General features: G+C 54.0%; 1 protein-coding gene across 1 annotated transcript; it reads right to left on the reverse strand.

Moving 5' to 3' along the window:
• Window positions 1-167: 167 nt before the first annotated feature.
• On the reverse strand, window positions 168-18,145 carry LOC119109501 (insulin-like growth factor 2 mRNA-binding protein 2; the record flags this gene model as incomplete). The annotated part of the gene is made up of 6 exons (XM_037233133.1): window positions 17,960-18,145; window positions 8,958-9,205; window positions 7,725-7,862; window positions 4,118-4,234; window positions 1,868-2,639; window positions 168-482 (listed from the first exon to the last, which is right to left on the reverse strand). Coding segments are annotated over exons 2-6 (1,569 nt in total), but the record flags the coding sequence as incomplete, so codon positions are not given.
• Between the last annotated feature and the right edge of the window lie 1,176 nt (window positions 18,146-19,321).

Genomic DNA, 19,321 nt, shown 5'->3' on the forward strand with positions numbered 1-19,321 from the left:
CCAGGCAAACCTCTTGCTCTCGACGCGCACTCCGTAAGGACAATCAGCACCCTGAGAATGTCGTCATGGCCGGGCGGCACCGCGCCCGCCGCCCGCCGCCCGCCGCCCGCCGCCCACCGCCGCGGCCAGGCCGGCCGCCCCGCTCAGAGCAGCGGCGAGGCGTCGCCGCGTGGCGGCCGCGGCACTGGCGGCGCACCCTGCGCCACCAGCGCCCGGATGCGCCGCTGCGCCGACTGGACGGAGATGAACGGGCCGATCATGTGGACAGCTGTTTCGGTGGGCGCGACGCCGTCTTCTGGCGGCTGCGGCAGCTTAATCACGGTGCCGGTGGTGCGCTGCAGCTCGCGCACGTTCTGGCCCTTCTTGCCGATGATGCGGCCCACCTGCGAGCTGGGCACGGCGATCTCGATGGAGAGGCGCACGTCGTCCAGTCCCGTGCCGTAGCCCTCTTCCCGCAGCTTGTCGAAGATCATGTACTGCGCCTGCGACGGACGGCAACGGTCAGGCGGGGACACGGCTGACATCTGGTGCGGGCTGGTACAACAGCACGGTCAGACAAGGGCGGGACTGGCACAGCAGCACGGTCAGGCGGGGGCAAGGCTGACAGCCGGTGCGGACTGGCACAGCAGCACAGTCAGGCGGGGGCAGGGCTGACAGCCGGTGCGGGCTGGCACAGCAGTACGGTCAGACAAGTGCAGGGCTGACACAGCAGCAAGGTCAGGCGGGGCAGGGCTGACAGCCGGTGCGGGCTGGCGCAGTAGCACCGTCAGGCGGGAGCAGGGCTGACACAGCAGCACGATCAGGCGGGGGCAGGGCTGACAGCCGGTGCGGGCTGGCACAGCAGTACGGTCAGACAAGGGCGGGGCTGACACAGCAGCACGGTCAGGCGGGGGCAGGGCTGACAGTTGGTGCGGGCTGGCACAGCAGCACGGTCAGACAAGGGCAGGGCTGACACAGCAGCACAGTCAGGCGGGGGCAGAACTGACAGCTGGTGCGGGCTGGCACAGCAGCACGGTCAGACAAGGGCAGGGCTGACACGGAAGCACGGCCACGCGAAGACAAGGCGTGCTGACACTGATACAGCTGCACAGTTATGGGATTATCACACAGGTGACCTGTCTGAAAGGACACAGCACTGCACGCGCCAGCCCCCAGCATCAGACACACCGGAACCATCGGCAGGGCAGCATGAGTGGACCCGTGAAAATGGTGTTTTAGGTTAGTCTATTCCAACAATCAGCCAAGCGAGGAGGCCCTGGTACTCAAAAGAAACTGATCAAGTGCGGATGAAATGCTGGAGTAACGAGATCGTCACTAATATCATGGGAAGTGGAATGGAAACATCTCATTTTGGAGCAATGGACTCCAAATTGGAAATCCGTCTCCTCCAAAATTCAAAGTTTGATCACCCATGCACTCTGGGACAGCGTGCTTTTTACACAGCAGCCACTTGAGAGCATGTAGCGGATCAAAAACACGCGACCTGGCTGCGCACCAAACCGGTGGGATACACAGATACGGCAGGAGGCGGCAGGATATGGACGCCTCGCCAGAAGTCTTAAGTATCACACTGTGAAGCAATTTGTTTGGGAAACGTGGGAAAAGCTCCCAGTTACTGAAAGCGGGCCAATTAGAGTTTAACAGTAGGATCGATCATCTTGTTCCAGTGATAATTGCGATGAACACTGGATGATGCACAACAGCTGTTTGTCGGGACAGCTCGAAAACAAATTGCAACATACATTTACATCGTTTCTGTGCCATTCCAAAGTAGTACAATCCGAGACTAGACAGTAACAATACACACTACAGTTTGCAAGAGCACCCGCTCCACTCCCGACCTCTACCGGTGCTGCCAGTCCCTCACCTTCCACTGGGCCTCAGGCGTGCCGTAGATGGCCACCTTCCGCTCAGCAGGTCGCTCCGTGGGTGGCGGCGGCTCGGCCGCGCCGGCCGACTCTGCCGTGCCCTCGTCTTCTTCGGCCCCTCCTCCACCACTGTCACCGCCGCCGCCGGCGCTGTCCCCGCTGCCACCGCCGCTGCCGGCGGCGCTGTCGCCAATACCGCCAACGCTGTCGCCGCTCCCTCCTGCTCCTCCCGCACTGCCGCTGCTGTCTCCTCCGGCGCCACCACTGCCGTCTCCTCCGGCGCCGCCGCCATCACCTCCTCCGGCACCGCCGCCGCCGCCGCCTCCTCCGGCGCCACCGCCGCCGCCCAGCGGCTCCTCCTCCTGCTGGCCGATTTTGACGGAGGCGGCCGAAAAGCGGATCATGCTGCGGATGTGGCTACCCTTGCGGCCGATGATGGCTCCCACGGCCGCGCTCGGCACGTACACGTACACCGTCTCCGGTTGGCCGTGCAGAGCAGGCATGCCGGCCGGCGACGGGTACATGGGGCCGTAGCCGGCCGGGCCGGCGCCGTAGAGGCCGGGCTCGCCGCGGCCGTAGCCGCCGGCCGGCCCGGCCATCAGCCGGCCCACGTCAGCGTACAGCGGCACGTGCGGCGCCGCCGAGTGCATGTCGTTCTCGTAGCTCTGGCGCAGGCGCGCCATCACCATCCGCTCCGCCTCGCAGATACCCTCCGGGCAGCCCTTGATGGTGATGGTGCGGTCCAGGTTGAAGCTGTTCACATCCGTGGCGCTGCAGAGAGTGGACGTAAAGGAGGCGCGGTACACGTGCGTGGAGGGGCTGGTCGGCAGAGCATGGGGTCGAGGCGGCGCGCCGCTCGAAGATCTGCCCCAGCGGTGACTAAGTTTGTACACAGGCACTGGATAACCATGACCGTAAACGATCCAGTTCGTTCTGCGTTGAAATACCTGAACCGAAGCAACACGACCGATGGTGCTGACGGTGTCGCAGGTACCAGCGTGAATGCACAATGCAGTGGTGCGCCAGGCACAGAATCAAACATGTCATGGCAGCACGCAATCCACCCCGCAACTTTCTGACATGCGCAGCGAATACAATAGAGCGGACATAACGGTTATCATGTAACACTTAAAACAATTAGCTTAACGTTTTTTCCCACGACGCCATCCCGTCCGGCAGCAAAACTGCCCCAACTCTTCTGAACATCTGATATTCGAGTACTCAGGACAGAAATTTAGGTATCTTATAACTACACCGTCAACCATCGATGACGCCTCGGGTTCTGTGAACACTGATCAGCCAAACATGACGCACGTGGAAGCGTCACTACCTCTCTTTCGACGAGGAACAGAGAGGCAGGGGGAACAGCGAAGGCCATCGGGTTCTACTGGCCGAAACACTGTACGTGAGCCAGCTGGCTCTGACGTTACAGCACACATACTAGATCAAGCACCGTTCCTCCTTTTTCAAGGTACTCTTGCCCCCGGCACAAAACCCGCAGGTACACGGTGAGAGCGTTAAGGACGGTCGGTCTCAGCACGTGGCGCGTCTTCTCCAGTGGTGCCATGTACGGCGGAGCTTGCCTGGTAACCACTCCTCATCTCCCGCTCATGCAGAAGTCAAGCAGAGCAACGATAGGTCAGGGGGCAGACAACCCATGGCAACAGCAGAAGAGTGCTTTCCGTCGCGACCCCACCTGTTCACTTTCAGCACAAGTTTTACAGAGAAGGGACGCCATATGTCCGATTCTTTCACCCGCCTATCATAAAAGCTAGCTGTTCACCAGTTAAGAAGGGTGAACCTGCATATGGCAGCAAAACCCTCCCTTGAAAAGGCCGGGAAAGGCAACGTTACGTTATGTCAGACGCTGAATCAGAGAGCATTTGTAATTTGAAATCGTATGAAAAGCGGCTATATCAAGTGCATGGCTCCCGGTTTTTTATATCGATAGCTACGTTATTCTGATGGTACCTGTGGCGAAAATATGCGCAATATTTCTGTTCCGTCCTCATCCTCTTGTTTACAACAATACAACAAATAATACTAATAGCATGATGCTAGGCGACAAAAGGCGCACAAAAATCAATCCAAACGGCACGCACCAATCAACACAAGCGGATGCACTAATCTTTCAGTTGAATCGCATTCCACGGCGTTTAATCGGAAGTGGCCGCAGAGACGAGAGGAAGCGCATCAGCCTGTCGGCTCATCTGCCTGTCAGCGCGCGGAACGCCGAGCCCGCCACCTACCGGGACACGGTGATGCGAGTGTCGGTCTCCTCCATGATGCCTTTGATGACGTTACCGCCCTTGCCGATGATACGTCCAATCAGATTATTGTGAGCCAGGATCTTCAGAGGCACCTCGCTGAAACAACAACACTGATTAGCGGGCCATCCCTGCGGCCCCAAGCGTGGTTGGCTTAAAGAACCTGCCATTTTCAATGTTGGGTTAGGGCCACGCACCTGGACCACGATCATCTGATGCTGGAACTTTTGTGTCATCTGCATAGTTTATGTCGATCGAGGTTTGTTACTGTACTGGCATTTTGGTGTTCGGTTTGACCCTTTTCCCACGGAAAAGCCAGCAGAGCAAACAACTGTAAATTGGCCGAAGCGCGGCGTTCTGTGCGGCGCTAGAGCAACTTTGCATAGGACGGGGACGGTGACAAGCCAGCGCTGATCCTACCACCTGTTTAGGATACACTAGCTACATGACAGTGTGTTCGCTATGCTCTAAGCCCCAGTAGATCGGCGCCGCCCTCTCTGAGCTGGAGATGGACCCACCAGCTGTGTACGGACAGCAATCTGCCAGCAGGAAACAAAGTGGATCGCATGACTATGCCTCGCTACGGTGCACTTGCTTTTCACTTGGAGGACTCGTAATCTCCATATCTTAGGGTAAATGGTGACCGGATTCTTGCAACGCTTTCCCAAGTACCAATGCTTTCCTGCCGCGCTGACGAGAAAGTACTGTCATGGAAAAAGATCGGCTCTGTGGTTCAAAAAGAGTAAAAGTTGCATTTTGTTGGACTTAGCGTAAATATTGCACAGCATAAGACATACCTCAATCTCAAAACACGATAAAAGATATTTAGTTTGTCCCTGGATCGGTCCAGTTGTTGGAATTTTCCTCGACTCACAGTTCTTTAAGAAGCCTGTGACAGGACGGCCAGCGTTGTACTGGAATCTTAGGATATCACCAACGTGTGATTTAGGTTTCACACTCATTTACAAAAACAACACTGTTCAACTGTGCTTTTGATAACTGACATATGAACTTGTTCATGAGAAAACATAATGAACCATCTCAGTATACCTCTTAACTTAGTCCCCGTCAATGTTCCTACGAAATATATTCATGATTAAGTGTCGCACTACACAGCACTTCATAAAAGTGTCGCGCTACAGAGCACTTAAAAGTGTCGCACTACAGAACACTTTAAAGTGTCGCACTACAGAGCACTTCTGTAGCCTGGGAAACCCTTTCACTGCGGAGGCCAACCATGATAACTGTAATATCACCATCCAAAAAGGTCGTCGGCCTACCCTGCGCTCCGTAAAATGATAAAGTGCGTCCCAAAAGTAAAACTGCTGTGGCATGTTGCGTTTGATTATCCGTTGTGTAATGGGTCGCTTTGACTCGCAGAGGCCTCCAACCCGGCGGAGGGCCCCACGACATGTGTTTGCCCACCCGCCCGGCGGAGGGCCCCGCGACATGCGTTCGTCTACCCACTCGGCGGAGGGCCCCATGACATGCGTTTGTCCACCCGCCCGGTGGAAGGCCTCACGACATGTGTCTGTTCACCCACCGACAAGCTCGTGGCGCAGGCCCTGCTGTGTGGCGGACGCAAAACAGGCCAAACAAATGGGAAACGCATATAAACATTACTCACTGCATAACCAGTTAATGGCACATGGCGATGCCTATGCTCTGTATGGCCGAACTACACAACGACCATGCAGTTCTCTCCTTGCTATTGAAGCAGAACACTTATCGGTGTTGGCCAACCCTTATTGAAACTTAGGCGAGGCGCAATTAACAAGATGTGCTAAAACCTTCACAAAGCGCGCTACGCAAATGCTAATCACCCAAATCGAATGTGTGCTTAGTGCAGCGAATGTGTGAATAGCACAGTGCGGCTGGGCGTCACATGATCAGGGACTTAACATTGCTTATCATATGACCGGGAAACGCTGGTAGGCCACTTCCTATCCAGCGGTGCCTCACAACCTCCCAGTTTCGGCGAGCCGCCTGTGGCAGACAACTCGTGCGACGGCGGCTGGTTTGAGAACCGCTGCAGCCGGTCGTCCACCATCATCTGGCATTCCCGGAACAAGCGCCGGGGAGCCAGTCACGGGAGCGGCCGCGCCAGCGCCCGGCCCCGGCCCCGGCCCCGGCCCCGGGCCCGGCCCCGGCTCCGGCCCTGGCCCCGGCCTCACCCAGCCAGAGTGACGGCTTGGCCTCCACCACCCCGCGCCCGAGGCATCGGCGTCCAAACCTGCCGCAACCTGATGCACCGACGCCAGGTTGGTTCTTGGTGGACAGGCCATACTTTGCCTGTTAACTGGGAAGGCACATACCTCCCCAATCGGGCAAAATCCCTCCCAAATCGTGGACCCCTCCCTTCACAGTGTAGAACGTATTGAGAAGCATATGCAACTTACGGAAACTAGGTTGACGTGGATGAGTGGAGTGGATAAAACTGTGCGTGCCAGGAGAACGCTCGGTGTATGTGGTAATAAATATATTTTATCCTCTCCAAAATGTTTCATATGTTAAGGGCGGACAAAGTCCTCCACTCCCTAACCCCCTCCCCCTCCACTCCCTAACCCCCTCCACCCCCTGCTTCACGATTGCCGGGCTCCCCAGTGGTATTTTATTAACATATGGCCTGTTGGAGGGAACGAATTAAGTCAGACAGCATGAGACTCGTAAACGGCATATTGTAATGTACGCTCATACAGTTTGTAAACGTTTGGCCAAAGTGATACGCTGCATAAAGTTGGAAGCAGAAGTCACGTTATCAATTTGGAAACCTTGGTATGACGGGAGACGGGCTATCGTATTTCGAGCTAAGTTGAAAACCAATAATTCTACTACTGAGAACGACGCTGCTTGCGCGTGGTCGGTACACGTCAAAGCCAAAACATTTCATACATAAGACCATATCGTTAATGCCGAACGAAGCAACCTTTCCGTTTGCATTTACAATAAAATAAATTTACCACAGAACAATAAATGTAATAAGATCTGCAACTGTAATGGGCGTTGACAGCCTAACCTACTGCCAGACAGACAGCAGACACTGCCATTTTGCCGTTGCTGACCGTAGAGGTGTGCTGAGTGGCAAGACGTGATCTGACCCAGGGCCTGAAGCTCCCTGCACTTGCACAGCTTCACGTTCGTATGGGTCACAAGCTTGGACTGACGTTTTGCGTCAGAATCCAACATGCTCTTGCCACATCTAGTAAACCCCAAGAAGCCGTCTAGCGACAGACTGAAACATTTCATGGGAAACTCCCTGCACGGTACTGGGTTCACCAGTGGTACCCGGGCGCGTCTCAGCTCCCCGCGGCGGTTCCCGTGGTCCTGATCACCACGTCACGTGCATGGATGTCATAATAACAACTGTTGGCATCAATGTCGACATCAGTAACTGCAAGGATCATTAGCGTCCCCAGCCCTGGTGGAAACCGGTTTGGTAAAAGTTTCCAGCTGCGGGACGGAAATGGAACCTGAACGTTTGACGGTGAGCTCGACCCCCGTACACGCTAGACCGCTTCGATGAATATGATCCCCACCCTAGCCATCGGAATGCTGTCCGTCCGGCAGGGCGCCCGGAAGCCAGCCGTACCCCTTGTTGGTGTTGGCTGCTTCCTGGGTCATCACGTCGAGAATCTCGCGGCAGGCGTTGTCACAGTTGTCCGGATTGCCGTAGATGGTGATGGCCTTCTCTGTGGCGCCGTTGCTGTCCTTCCTGTGCACATCTACCCTGCGCGCGTAGATAGGAAGCGTCAGACGCGCAGATAGAGGGATTCAGACGCGGAGATTGGGGCGTTGGGGCGTCAGACGATTAGATCGGGGAAGGGCCTCAGACGCGGAGATCAGAACCTTCAGGCAGGGAAGATCAAGGACGGCAAAATAGCTGATCGGAAACGTCAAAAAGCGTCCCTTTGGTTGAGGACGTCAGAAGAGACGGCTGGAGACGCCAGTCGGAGATACTAGAGATGTGGGAGAGAGTGACCGGAGAAGTCAGGAGGGATGGCTGGAGACGCTTAATGACGCGATGACACTGAGGACAGATAACGACGAGGATAGCCCGGGAGAATGATAGCAGAGCTAAAACGATGCTACACATCCTACTATCAGACAATGCCACCTATCCTATCCGTCGGGTAAAATCACCTATCCCACCTATGGGCTAATGCTAAGACTGAAATGGATGCTTTCTCCTTTGGCTGCTTAAAGGAACGTCACAAGATACTTTCCGCGCTTTTTGCATAAGGCAGTGAAGAACACCTGTAGCATATCCCCACTAATTAGCAGCCTTCTATGTCACATCTACAAGCAATAACAATGGCCTTAGACAGCTATTTGCAGGACACGCATCACATGCACATACATCGCCCTCCGCCCAGCGCCTGCACGACGCTCGTCGGCTCCGACCAGACCTCAGCGACGCGTCGACATACCATGATTTTTTTTATAAACAATTTATGTTTACTGTGTACCCATGACTGGATCACTTTTCAGCATGACCTTGCACAACATCGCTAATGTTGCTGGTCGGACCCGGTGCAGGTAATCTCGATTGCCAACCCTGGCATGCCGCTGATGTTAATCTGAGACATGGCTTGACGAGGACATTCCCCGCGGCCTGACCTGATCACCTAGTGACGTTCCTGTGACCTGATCTTGTAGTCCGGGCGATCGCAGTGCTCCGACCTCACCCATTGCGGATGTCTTGCATGATCTTGTGGGCCGTATTATGCGCGTAACTTGGAACGGGTGTTCTGCGTGACCTGGCAGTGTTGGCCTCACCTGGCGTGGGTGTTCTGCGTGATCTGGCGGATGGTGTTGGCCTCACCTGGCGCGGGTGTTCTGCGTGATCTGGCGGATGGTGTTGCCCTGGCGGCCGATGATGGCGCCCACCATCTCGCTGTTGACGAGGATGCGCAGCGGCAAGTCGGTGTGCGGCGCCGCCTGGCCCGGGAAGCCGCCTCCCCCGCCGCCGAAGCCGCCGCCCGCTCGGCCGTTGTGCCGCGGCCGCGGCGCACGGTCGCCATCGTCGTACTCCGCCTGGTTGTCGGCCATTGTCGAGGCGTGTCCTCAGACCTGCAACGTGGACAGACTGGTCATCAGCAGCAGCGCAGACTTGTCCCCAGCCCAGCAACATAGGGGCCCGACTACTCTACATGGTGGTAACATGCCGTTGTCATTCGTTACATAACTTTTTGTGTTAGATATAGTCCCAGTCTTTAGTGGGATGGATTTCTGGGATCAGCGCTGACGCTAAGCAGTGCTTGTTGCGTGGGTCCTGACCTCAACATCCGACCGCGAAATGTCGGTCAACGGCAAAGTTTTCGGCGTGAGATTAACATGTGGGTGTCATTGGGCTTTACGACGCACTCCGATGCTGAGGCTATATGGCATTGCCTGCCTGTCACACTGGAAGGAAGTGCAGGCATCGGGGGGATCGATTTCCCGTATCTCTAGTTTCCTAGGCGCACAGTGTTTAACGCAGACACATTAGCCGCTACACTATCGGCCCGCCGTGAGCTTCACGTGCCGCAATACTAGGCGCGGTCGATCCGGTCCTCTGACGTCACCTGACCTTTGGCGCTGCCGCTGCCACTGACCGCATACCATCCCAGTTAGTGGCAAATAGTGGCACCTAGAGCGATTCGAATCCAGCCCGCCACCACGGGTGGATCAATCAGAAGGCAGATGCTCCAACCAACCGAACTACCGGACCGGGAATGACTAGCCGGTTTCTGGACCGCGGCTAAGGCTTGTTTTCAGATCTGTAACATATATAAATCGACAATCGCCCGTAGATGTATTTGGTTCTAAGGCCTCTATGCCATGCACAGTCGTGCTGGTCATTGCCCCCAGCCGTGACTTGTCAAACCCGCACCGCGGCCAGCCGGGCAATCGCGCGTAGTGGTGAACGGAACATGGCCTCGCAGTGGTGTTTCACAGCTTCTTTGATGGTTGAATATATATATATATATATATATATATATATATATATATATACCATGCCTACTGTTCAAGGTACATTTAAGGCCCTCCGTTGAGCATATACGGGGGCATGACTAATCAAGGCCCTATCCCGCCTGTTAAGTTCCGCACTGCCGTATGGACTATCGATGTTTTCAAAATTAAGTTTTGAACGGTCGGTACTTAACAGCGATTCAGTTTTCAATTCCTTGTAGATAGCTTACGTAGAAGTTACTTACCCAACTACGACGATGGACGAGGACATCAATGAAGGCAGGTTATTAATTAATGACCTTGTGATGAAAAAGACACCCTCAGAACTTCCGTTCTTCACTCCCGCAGAACAATAGCATGACAAGGACAATGTCAGTCAGTTGTGTGCAGAGTGATCACAGCGACTACAGGACGTAGCGTGCCGTGCTTCGCACTCCTTTATTCTAAATCACTGGTTCGGTTTGATATTGGTCACTGGTGCCAAAAGCTTGAAATTCGGTCATGATTCGTGATGTTCACCGCTTTTGTTCGCACATACATCTCCTTTTTACAGGGGGTAATACCTAAAACCTCTCAAACACTTCTAAGGAATCTGTGTCTAGATATTGTGACAATATCCTACAAGACCCATCAACACCATGCTGTGTGTCAGACAGTTTGCTGACGATATAAAATGAAGAGTAACATGCCAAAATATACCGTAGCCTCACACGAACGGGCAAGGTCTGAAAGACGCACCGGGTAGTCTGCAGGCCGAAGGCGCGCAGCAGTCACTAGAGACAGTCCTGCAGGACGACAGGACACATGCCATGGCCGGTCCACCAGTGACAGTCACTAGAGACAGTCCTGCAGGACGACAGGACACATGCCATGGCCGGTCCACCAGTGACAGTCACTAGAGACAGTCCTGCAGGACGACAGGACACATGCCATGGCCGGTCCACCAGTGACAGTCACTAGAGACAGTCCTGCAGGACGACAGGACACATGCCATGGCCGGTCCACCAGTGACAGTCACTAGAGACAGTCCTGCAGGACGACAGGACACATGCCATGGCCGGTCCACCAGTGACAGTCACTAGAGACAGTCCTGCAGGACGACAGGACACATGCCATGGCCGGTCCACCAGTGACAGTCGCTAGAGACAGTCCTGCAGGACGACAGGACACATGCCATGGCCGGTCCACCAGTGACAGTCACTAGAGACAGTCCTGCAGGACGACAGGACACATGCCATGGCCAGTCCACCAGTGACAGTCACACGGCGTGCTACTTAGGAATGCTTGCATCAATACGAGGGGAGGGGGGGGGGGGGGCACTACCGGATGAACAGTCCGCAGTGACCTCCTAACGAGTCCACAACCGTATTGAAATTGAACGTTGCGCCAGCATAAATTGCGCAGGTAACAAACAAATGTGAAATGACACTCCTATCGCCCAGCCATGAGCCAGTGCCCAATGTCCTGACCTCGTATCTGCATCCGTGCAGCACGTTTTAAGTCGAACACAAATTCGCCACAGCTACTGGATACGTGAACTCAAAATTAAAGAGAATAAATACTCCCTGCTCACAACTATACCAGCAAACCATTGCATTTGTCTTGCTTTTTACAATGTATGTGTTCTGTGAGGTTCGCAACACACTAATGCGTCAAAATAGTTGTGTCATAAATGCCACGAAACTTTTAAACACTCTGTCGGGACTGTATTCCAAATCCTAGATCCGCCACTGTAAGCAACAGGCCCTTACCCCCTGGGTCAATCGCAAACATTCTTCTATTTGCACCGGTAGAGGCGCGCACGGTCGTTGTCATGAAGACGGTGGTCGCGACTGCAGGGAAGAGACAACACTAATTGTGTAGTGTAGAAGCGTAGTAGCAATGGGTAGTGCTGTTACAAAGCGTGGACAGCGTACTTTGGACTAGAAAATAATTAAAATTGATATCCTTATTATGCCTTGTCGGTGCTGCAGTGGCAATTCCCAGTGATATTTTTGGACGTAACTAGTTCTGAGGTTTCACTAGAGTATGCTTTTGAAATATGCCCCAAAGGTAGGGCAATGCCTTTAAGAAGGAAAGTCGACCAACCAAATGAGGGGAGAAACCCGTTTTTTTTTACCTAATGCGTGGTGGATAATTTTTCACTTCTGAGTCCTCCCTCCCTCATTTTGCGAAACTACGCCTCAGGCTAGGGTCGTACTTAGTCTCCATTTGGGCTTCAAACGCCCCTCTACTTCTACTTGGGCGTCCCTCTAGTAGACTGTTCAGCGCTCCTCTATATAGGTTAGGGGAGTCCCAATATTTAAACCCTCGAGTCCTCTGACGCAGGCATTCGGCTCGCTTCGAGGGCACTTCGTCACCACCGCTTGGGACCTCTTTCAAGGCTTTAGGGGTCTCTCCCTGTCCGACCGCGGGACACCTCTTCCCCTACAGCCGGGGGATGGGGGAGGGGGGAGGGGCATCACTTTACTGGGGCTTGGGGCGCATTGTAATTGGATTTACGGCACCTCTCCGTCTCTGAGATTGTGGAGCCGCTCTAATCGGGTTTTGTGACGCACCTCTTCTAGCTCCCTGCAACAGGGACGACCTTACTGGCTAAAACGGCAGTAACAGTTTTCAAGTGTAAGGGCCAAAGACTTGGCACTCTCGCCGTTTGGACGCGCCCCTACCTGCGCGCCATCTTGTGAAACACATGCCATGCCCACAAGCAGAAAGATGTCGATTATTGACTGACTCATTTCAATAAAGTAGTTGTCCAAACGTTTCCCCGGCAGTTATTAACTCCATCGTTACGAAAAAGAGCGCGTGTTTCACAAAATGTCACGTGTCAAACCTGCCTCCCCGCCACTGTTCCATCGGACATTTCCACGAAGCGTTGTGAGCGACCGAGCGAGCAGGCCGGCCCACCGGTTTCCTACATGTACGTGGTGTCAGGCGGTGGCCTCCTGGTGTCATGTACGTGCTGTCGGGCAGTGCCCTCCTGGTGTCATTGAGTACTCGGTCTTTGTCCAGTTCGTCCAGTGAGAGCGGCACGGCGGGCCGCCGCTGAATGGGAGGCGCGTAAGCTGGCCCCAGCAGGCGGGACCTTTCCAGAAGTGCGGCGAGCTTGGCAGCCGCCCGACCAATACAGTGACGGCCCAGAATGTGTGAGCGTATGTTAGTAGGGGCGTACCAGATAGGGGGTGGTGAACTATTGACATCTGCGTCTGAGCGTGTTGTTAGTAGTGGCGTACAAGGTAGGGGATGGTGAACTATCGACATATGCGTCTGAGCGTGTTGTTAGTAGTGGCGTACAAGGTAGGGGGTGGCGAACTATCGACATATGCGTCGATGATACGTTTGCACACACGGCAGGTGCCTCCCGATAGAAAACCCCTGCGTGCGTGCGTGCGTGCGTGCGTATGTGCACGCGTGAGTACGTGCATGCGTGCGTGTGCTATGGTGTCGGTAGCCGCCGCGTGAAACCTCAAAATCTTCAGTTAAAATAAAACGCAGGTGATGTTTCGAACTTAATGCATACATGCAACTGACACCCTTTCAGGATAATATACAGACTCGACTATATAACCTACGATTCAACTAAGCGTGAAAAGGCACTCATTGGAGATTAAATCATAACGATGATGAAATTGTCTCACTCGAAGTCTGTTATAGGCCTTGGCTGTCCTTTTCCTACAACACTTCCGTATAGTAAGCAACCATGCACTGAAGTGATTCATCACACCAATTTCAAGGTTCTGATAGTTTGTTCCTGATTAAAAGGATTCAGTCAATATCTGATCCGGTACCGAAGCTTCAAGACTGTAAGGGGATTTATGCAGAGACTGGCCAACCTACCCGATGTATACTGCTCCTAAATACGGAGGCTCGCTAACCAGCCGCACTGTGGTGACAACGCCGCTATTAACGTCTTGCATACCGTCTAATATGCGTAAAGAATCACAGATTTCCCTCCTAAACATCCTCCCAGGAACCCCGTCATTTTATTCGGCCTGTGGATCATAGCTTATCAACAACACTACGACGCGTTTGCAAAGTGTGACAGGCGAGGTGCGACAACGGAACTTTTGCGAAACATCTCGTCACAGAACTTCGTAGAGTTGTATATCAGCAGACATTCTCGAAGAGCACATGTCAAAAGACTTACGTCAGAGCTCACTGGTTTTTACATCTGGCGACACCCGGACCCTAAGCACTCGGCGACCCAACCAAAATCTCCGAGGAATTCCATCTCGCCGTACCACATAATCCGGCGCCATTCGATCGCTGTAAGTTGTGAGTGAATCAGAGACGCAAGCGAGGCGAGGACCACGTGACTTCTGAGGCGCCGAGGCCCCAGATTCATCTCGAAAATATCGTGCATGTGGAGGACCAGAAGTGGTGCACATAACACAAGTTAGCGCGCATCGGCTATCCCCGCTGCCCTTTTCTGACGCACGAATGCATAACCCGTGTTTGAGGCTTTCAAGGCAGGTTAGGGTAGGTCGGATTTGAGGGAAGTCAGTAGGTTGGTAGGTTTCAGGGTAGGTTGGTAGGTTAGCAGATTTGAGGATAGGTTGGTAGGTTGGTAATTTGAGGGTAGGTCGGTAGGTTGGTAGATTTGAGAATAGGTCGGTAGGCTAGCAGATTTAAGGTAGGTCGGTAGGTTGGCAGATTTGAGGATAGGTTGGTAGGTTGGCAGGTTTGAGGGTAAGCTGGTAGGTTGGCAGGTTTGAGGGTAAGTTGGTAGGTTGGTAGGTTTGAGGGTACGTCGGACTGCGCCAACACGCTAAACTGCCAGAAAAACCTGCCGCTGAGCTGAGATTCCACGACCGGATAATAGAGTTAGGGCTCACGCAAAAAGCACCGCTTACACAGCATCTACCTCTAATACATAAACACATCCAATAAAAAAGGTTCGGGCCAAATCCTAAAGACTTGTTTTCACCACCTATGCTACAACTATGTCCGTCTGCAACAACGTTTACTTACAACAAAGTCGCAATGCAACGGCATGAAAAAATGAACGATTTTGGTCGATGGATATTTGAGGATCCAAGCCGAGGAAACTTACCGATCCGATACAGACATTTAAAAATTAAGTCAGTGGGCACTTGAAGAGCTCGCAGCTAACATCATACAGGAACAAGCCATCACATGTGCACGATTGGTGGCATTTTTTATGTTCCTCAGTAGCCACATTTGTAATATTATAACATTTCATGATAGTAATGACGGTCCGCTCACTACGCAGCATGGTTTTTATACAACTGAAAAAAGATACGGTGTAACCCTGGTAAGCAGTCCATATTGGTCTGCGCTCAATCCGGAGCGCCGTGCAGGATTTTCTCTCTCATAAAACGTCGCGAAGCACATTCGGCGGGCGGTGGCGGCACATACCCACATGCAAAGAAACATGTAATTTCATGGGCGTGAGAAAGCTACCTAAAACACAAATAATCATGTCCAAAGTGAGCTCATCACAAAACCCTGACCTAAAAAGTCAGTACCATAGCAAGGATCTGGCTCCGGAGGACGCCAAACCGGGTCGCAGGAAACATCTCCCTTCCAGACAATAAGGCCCCCCCCCGTCAAGGTCTCCCGCCAAGATGGTTTCACTTAGTGAATTATGGGGACCGTTTTCGGCTTTGAATCCTACACTGATGTCTCAGCGGCACGTTTTTATGGTTTAGAAACCCTTGCCAGACTGAGCGCGTCCCTGTTCACCGATGTTCCGAACCTGAGTGCGCCTCCGATGATCGGTCGGCGGGTCGTGACCCAGCCCACTGCCGGGGTAATAATACATCCTGGTATCGTGGGCTGCTGTGCGAGAGGCGCCGATTCCTGCAGCGCTGAGAGCTCTCAGACGTCCTAACTTTTCTTTCCGGTGGCAGAGTCTGCCCGCCAGCAGTTTTTACTTCCTGCTCCCAAGCCGTTCACCGCAGCGCCACGCAAAATTGAAGCCATTAACGAAAATAATAAAGAAATCATGTGTAAGAACTTTCAGGGCATTATATCCAAAGAGACAATGCCAGGCCTTCGTTATTTTTGTAGGCAACACGCAACGCGAAGGGAGTCTCAAACACAGCGCTGTGCGGTGCACCTCCCCGCATTTCAATTTGAGTATACGTCGTCGGCTCATGCGTATAGTCATATAGATAACAAATACTGGGTATATATGCAAATATCCTGACAGAGGCGAATTCCGGCACTGAACATATGGGAGACTGCTGGCGTTCCTCGCAGGGTTGTTGGTTCGTACGTTACAAAGCAGTACACTAAAATTACCTTCATAATGCACCGGGGTCAGACTTCCAGAACGTCAAAATTCGCCGCAGGCCACTGTACGTCTGCATTATTGGAGGCCAATAAAAGCCGGGGTTTGCTACCATCTTATTTTGGGACAAACACGTGCATCGCGCCGAATACGCGTCGCCACTATTTAGCAGGAGCGCCATCGGGTGTTCACAGATAGGAGCCAAGTGGGGGTTGGCGAAGAGAAGTGGCGCTAATGGTCAGTCTCCTAAAGTTAAGCTGAATTTGCCCCCAACGCAAAATATATTTCGCGTCACAAATAAGCTGCCAGGACATTATCTAACGTTCATATAACGGCACAAATGTACTAGCCCAAAATAACGATTTTGGCCACCCTGAAACTTCTAAGCTTTCATTTCAGTGTTTAGGTTATGATACTCGAAAAAGCAATACGACACTGTAGTACTTGTTATACAATGAAAGATCCGTATCTTCCAAGTTGAACAGTTTCTGTCCCATGATAACTGGTGCCTAGACATGGACAGTGGTCATCCATAATTTAACCTTTTCTTACTACCCGTTTTCACTTGGCCATCGTTTCAATTTCTTACATACATATGACATTTGTCCCTTGAGAATATCAAAAGCAGTTTCACGATATGGGAGGCCCATGTGAGGGGAGGGGCAGAAATGTATGATTTCGGCCCCCGGAGGGCCACGCCAACTTCAAGGGGAACCGACCTGGCTTTCCTTGGCCCAAAGGCCCGTCCTTGGCTACACCACCGTATAAAGTAAATACCGATACGAACAAAGTTCCTGCGCCGCGTTCTTGACTAGCCCTTTGCTGGTCGGTTATCAGAAGCGATACCAGTATGCGTCTGTTGTCGCAAGACGTGCGTTATGCGCGCATCGTAATAATTCATCGTGTGGACACCGGGATGTCGGTACACTATCTCAGTGCGCGTGGCCCGTCCGCACAACACTGCATTCTCAGACTGGGACAGCCGTAACCCTGGTCTCCGCCTCCCCAGCGCCGTTCCCACCCATCCCCACCACTGCATTGTCTGCATCCGCCGCTGGGCTCTCCCGAAGTACCCCTCCCCACGCGTACCGCACCCTCGCACCACGCGTCCGCCGACGGCGGCGCACGCATGCCGCGCGCAGGGGCCCGCGTGGGTTCCACTATACCCCAGCGGGCGGAACGGTGCGGGAGGGAGAGGGGAGGGAGACCCGCCCGGCGATGTCAACCCGCCGGCGCCCGTCTGACCTCTGCAGGTCCGCTGGAACGCCTCCCGCGGCGTTCCAGCGGCCGCGGTCCACCGGCCGACACACTCGTGATTCCACGGCCGCCGACCGCCGCCCGGCAGCCGACGTTAACGGCGCCCCGGGGCGAATCGATGCATCAATCAATAGATGCGGCACGCGGAGGCGGCCGGGTCCGCCGCCGCCGCTGTCGCGCTCGCCAGCCGGCCACAGGCGAGTCTCTGTTCCCCACGTGGCACAGAAAACCCGCCGTGACAGCGGCGGCGGACGGCGCGGCGTCGCCGAGCGGGCGCGGGCGCGGTGGGCCGTGTCTAAGCGGCGGCGGCCGCGGCCGGCCGGCGCTGTGCGGCGGCGAACCCGCCGCCGCCCACGTACCTGCGCCGCTGCCGTGCCCAGTTCGCTGTCGAGACACGCTACCGCCGGAAGATCACTGCACAGGCGCTCGCTCGCAGTCGGGCGCCCAGTCCCGCGAACGATGGCCGCCAGCCGGCCGGTACGCGCCGCCAACAGCTCGACAGATGGCCACTGCGCCGACGCGACGGGCACGCACACGCCAGCTGATCGGCGCCGCCGCCGCACCGGCCGGCCACCACGTAGACCGCTCAGTCACGCCGCCCCACCGCTCGGTCGCCGTCCGCCACCTGTCGGCCAGTCTGAGAAGCACGTCTATAGGGAAGCGCCGTTGGTTAACGAGTGCGCTGCCGGCGAATGAACGGAAATGACAGATGGCGACGTCATTACAAGTGTAGATGACTAACTTACATCCTGGTAGGTCGACAATAAACAACTGCCACCACCAGCCCAACGATCGCCGTGAAAGCGCGAGATTTCTCTATGCAAATCTAGGCGTCGGCGAGGGAGACTGAAATTCAGAGGCGAAGTCTATCTTGGCAAGGACGGGGGTGGATGGCACGTAGCTTAATCTAGGGTCCCCCTGAAAAAGTCCTTACCCCTTACAGTCATCGAATATAGCCTAAGTTCTTCGAAACGGGCGCACTTTCTTCTTTTTCAGTCATGCCGACGGACCCTCCATTGAGCTGCTTATCGATTGGAGGCTCAAAAGACCCTTTCTTTTCGCCACCCCGTACGTAGAACTTCAAGGGGCCCATTTCCCCTTCCAGCCAGAGGCTAAATGGCCCTTTCGTCCCATCCCGCGAAACATACAAGCCACCATCCTGGTGGCACGGCCCCTGTCGATTCGGAGGCATATGGAGGGAAGCATCATGCATCGTCCCCTCCAGTGGCGCCGCTACGGGGCGGGGGTGGAGCACGGGTGTCGATTTGTATTCTTTTGGTGGGCCACTGCCCCCCCCCCTCCGATATCCGATTTAGCCCCCCCCCCAACAGTGAGTTTGACCCCTAACTTTCTAGAGCCAAAGTACAGGCAGTGCAGCGCAAATGGGAAACAAAAAATATATCAAGTCAAAAAAGGTTTCTCCTAATTGTTTCACAGGCAAAAAGACAAAGAAAATGAAAACCGCGGTGTCATGTCCAGTTGATTGCAGCTGACCGAGCTAGTCACGCTTTAAAAGCTCCTCTTCGCACCATGGTTACTTGGGTATTGAGTATTTTCTGTTTTTTATTGCATGATGCCTGCTTTTAATTACACGATGAATGTGTCTTGTTGACGCAGATATCGTTTTGTGGTATTTTCTGAGTGTTTTTGCACTATCCAATGATGTTTAAACACTCACAGACTGCAGCAAGTTGCATTACTTTGCCACAAGACGATACGAT

Source organism: Pollicipes pollicipes, unplaced genomic scaffold (assembly GCF_011947565.3).
Source record: "Pollicipes pollicipes isolate AB1234 unplaced genomic scaffold, Ppol_2.1 Scaffold_7231;HRSCAF=8579_pilon_pilon_pilon, whole genome shotgun sequence".
NCBI lineage: Eukaryota > Metazoa > Arthropoda > Thecostraca > Pollicipedomorpha > Pollicipedidae > Pollicipes > Pollicipes pollicipes.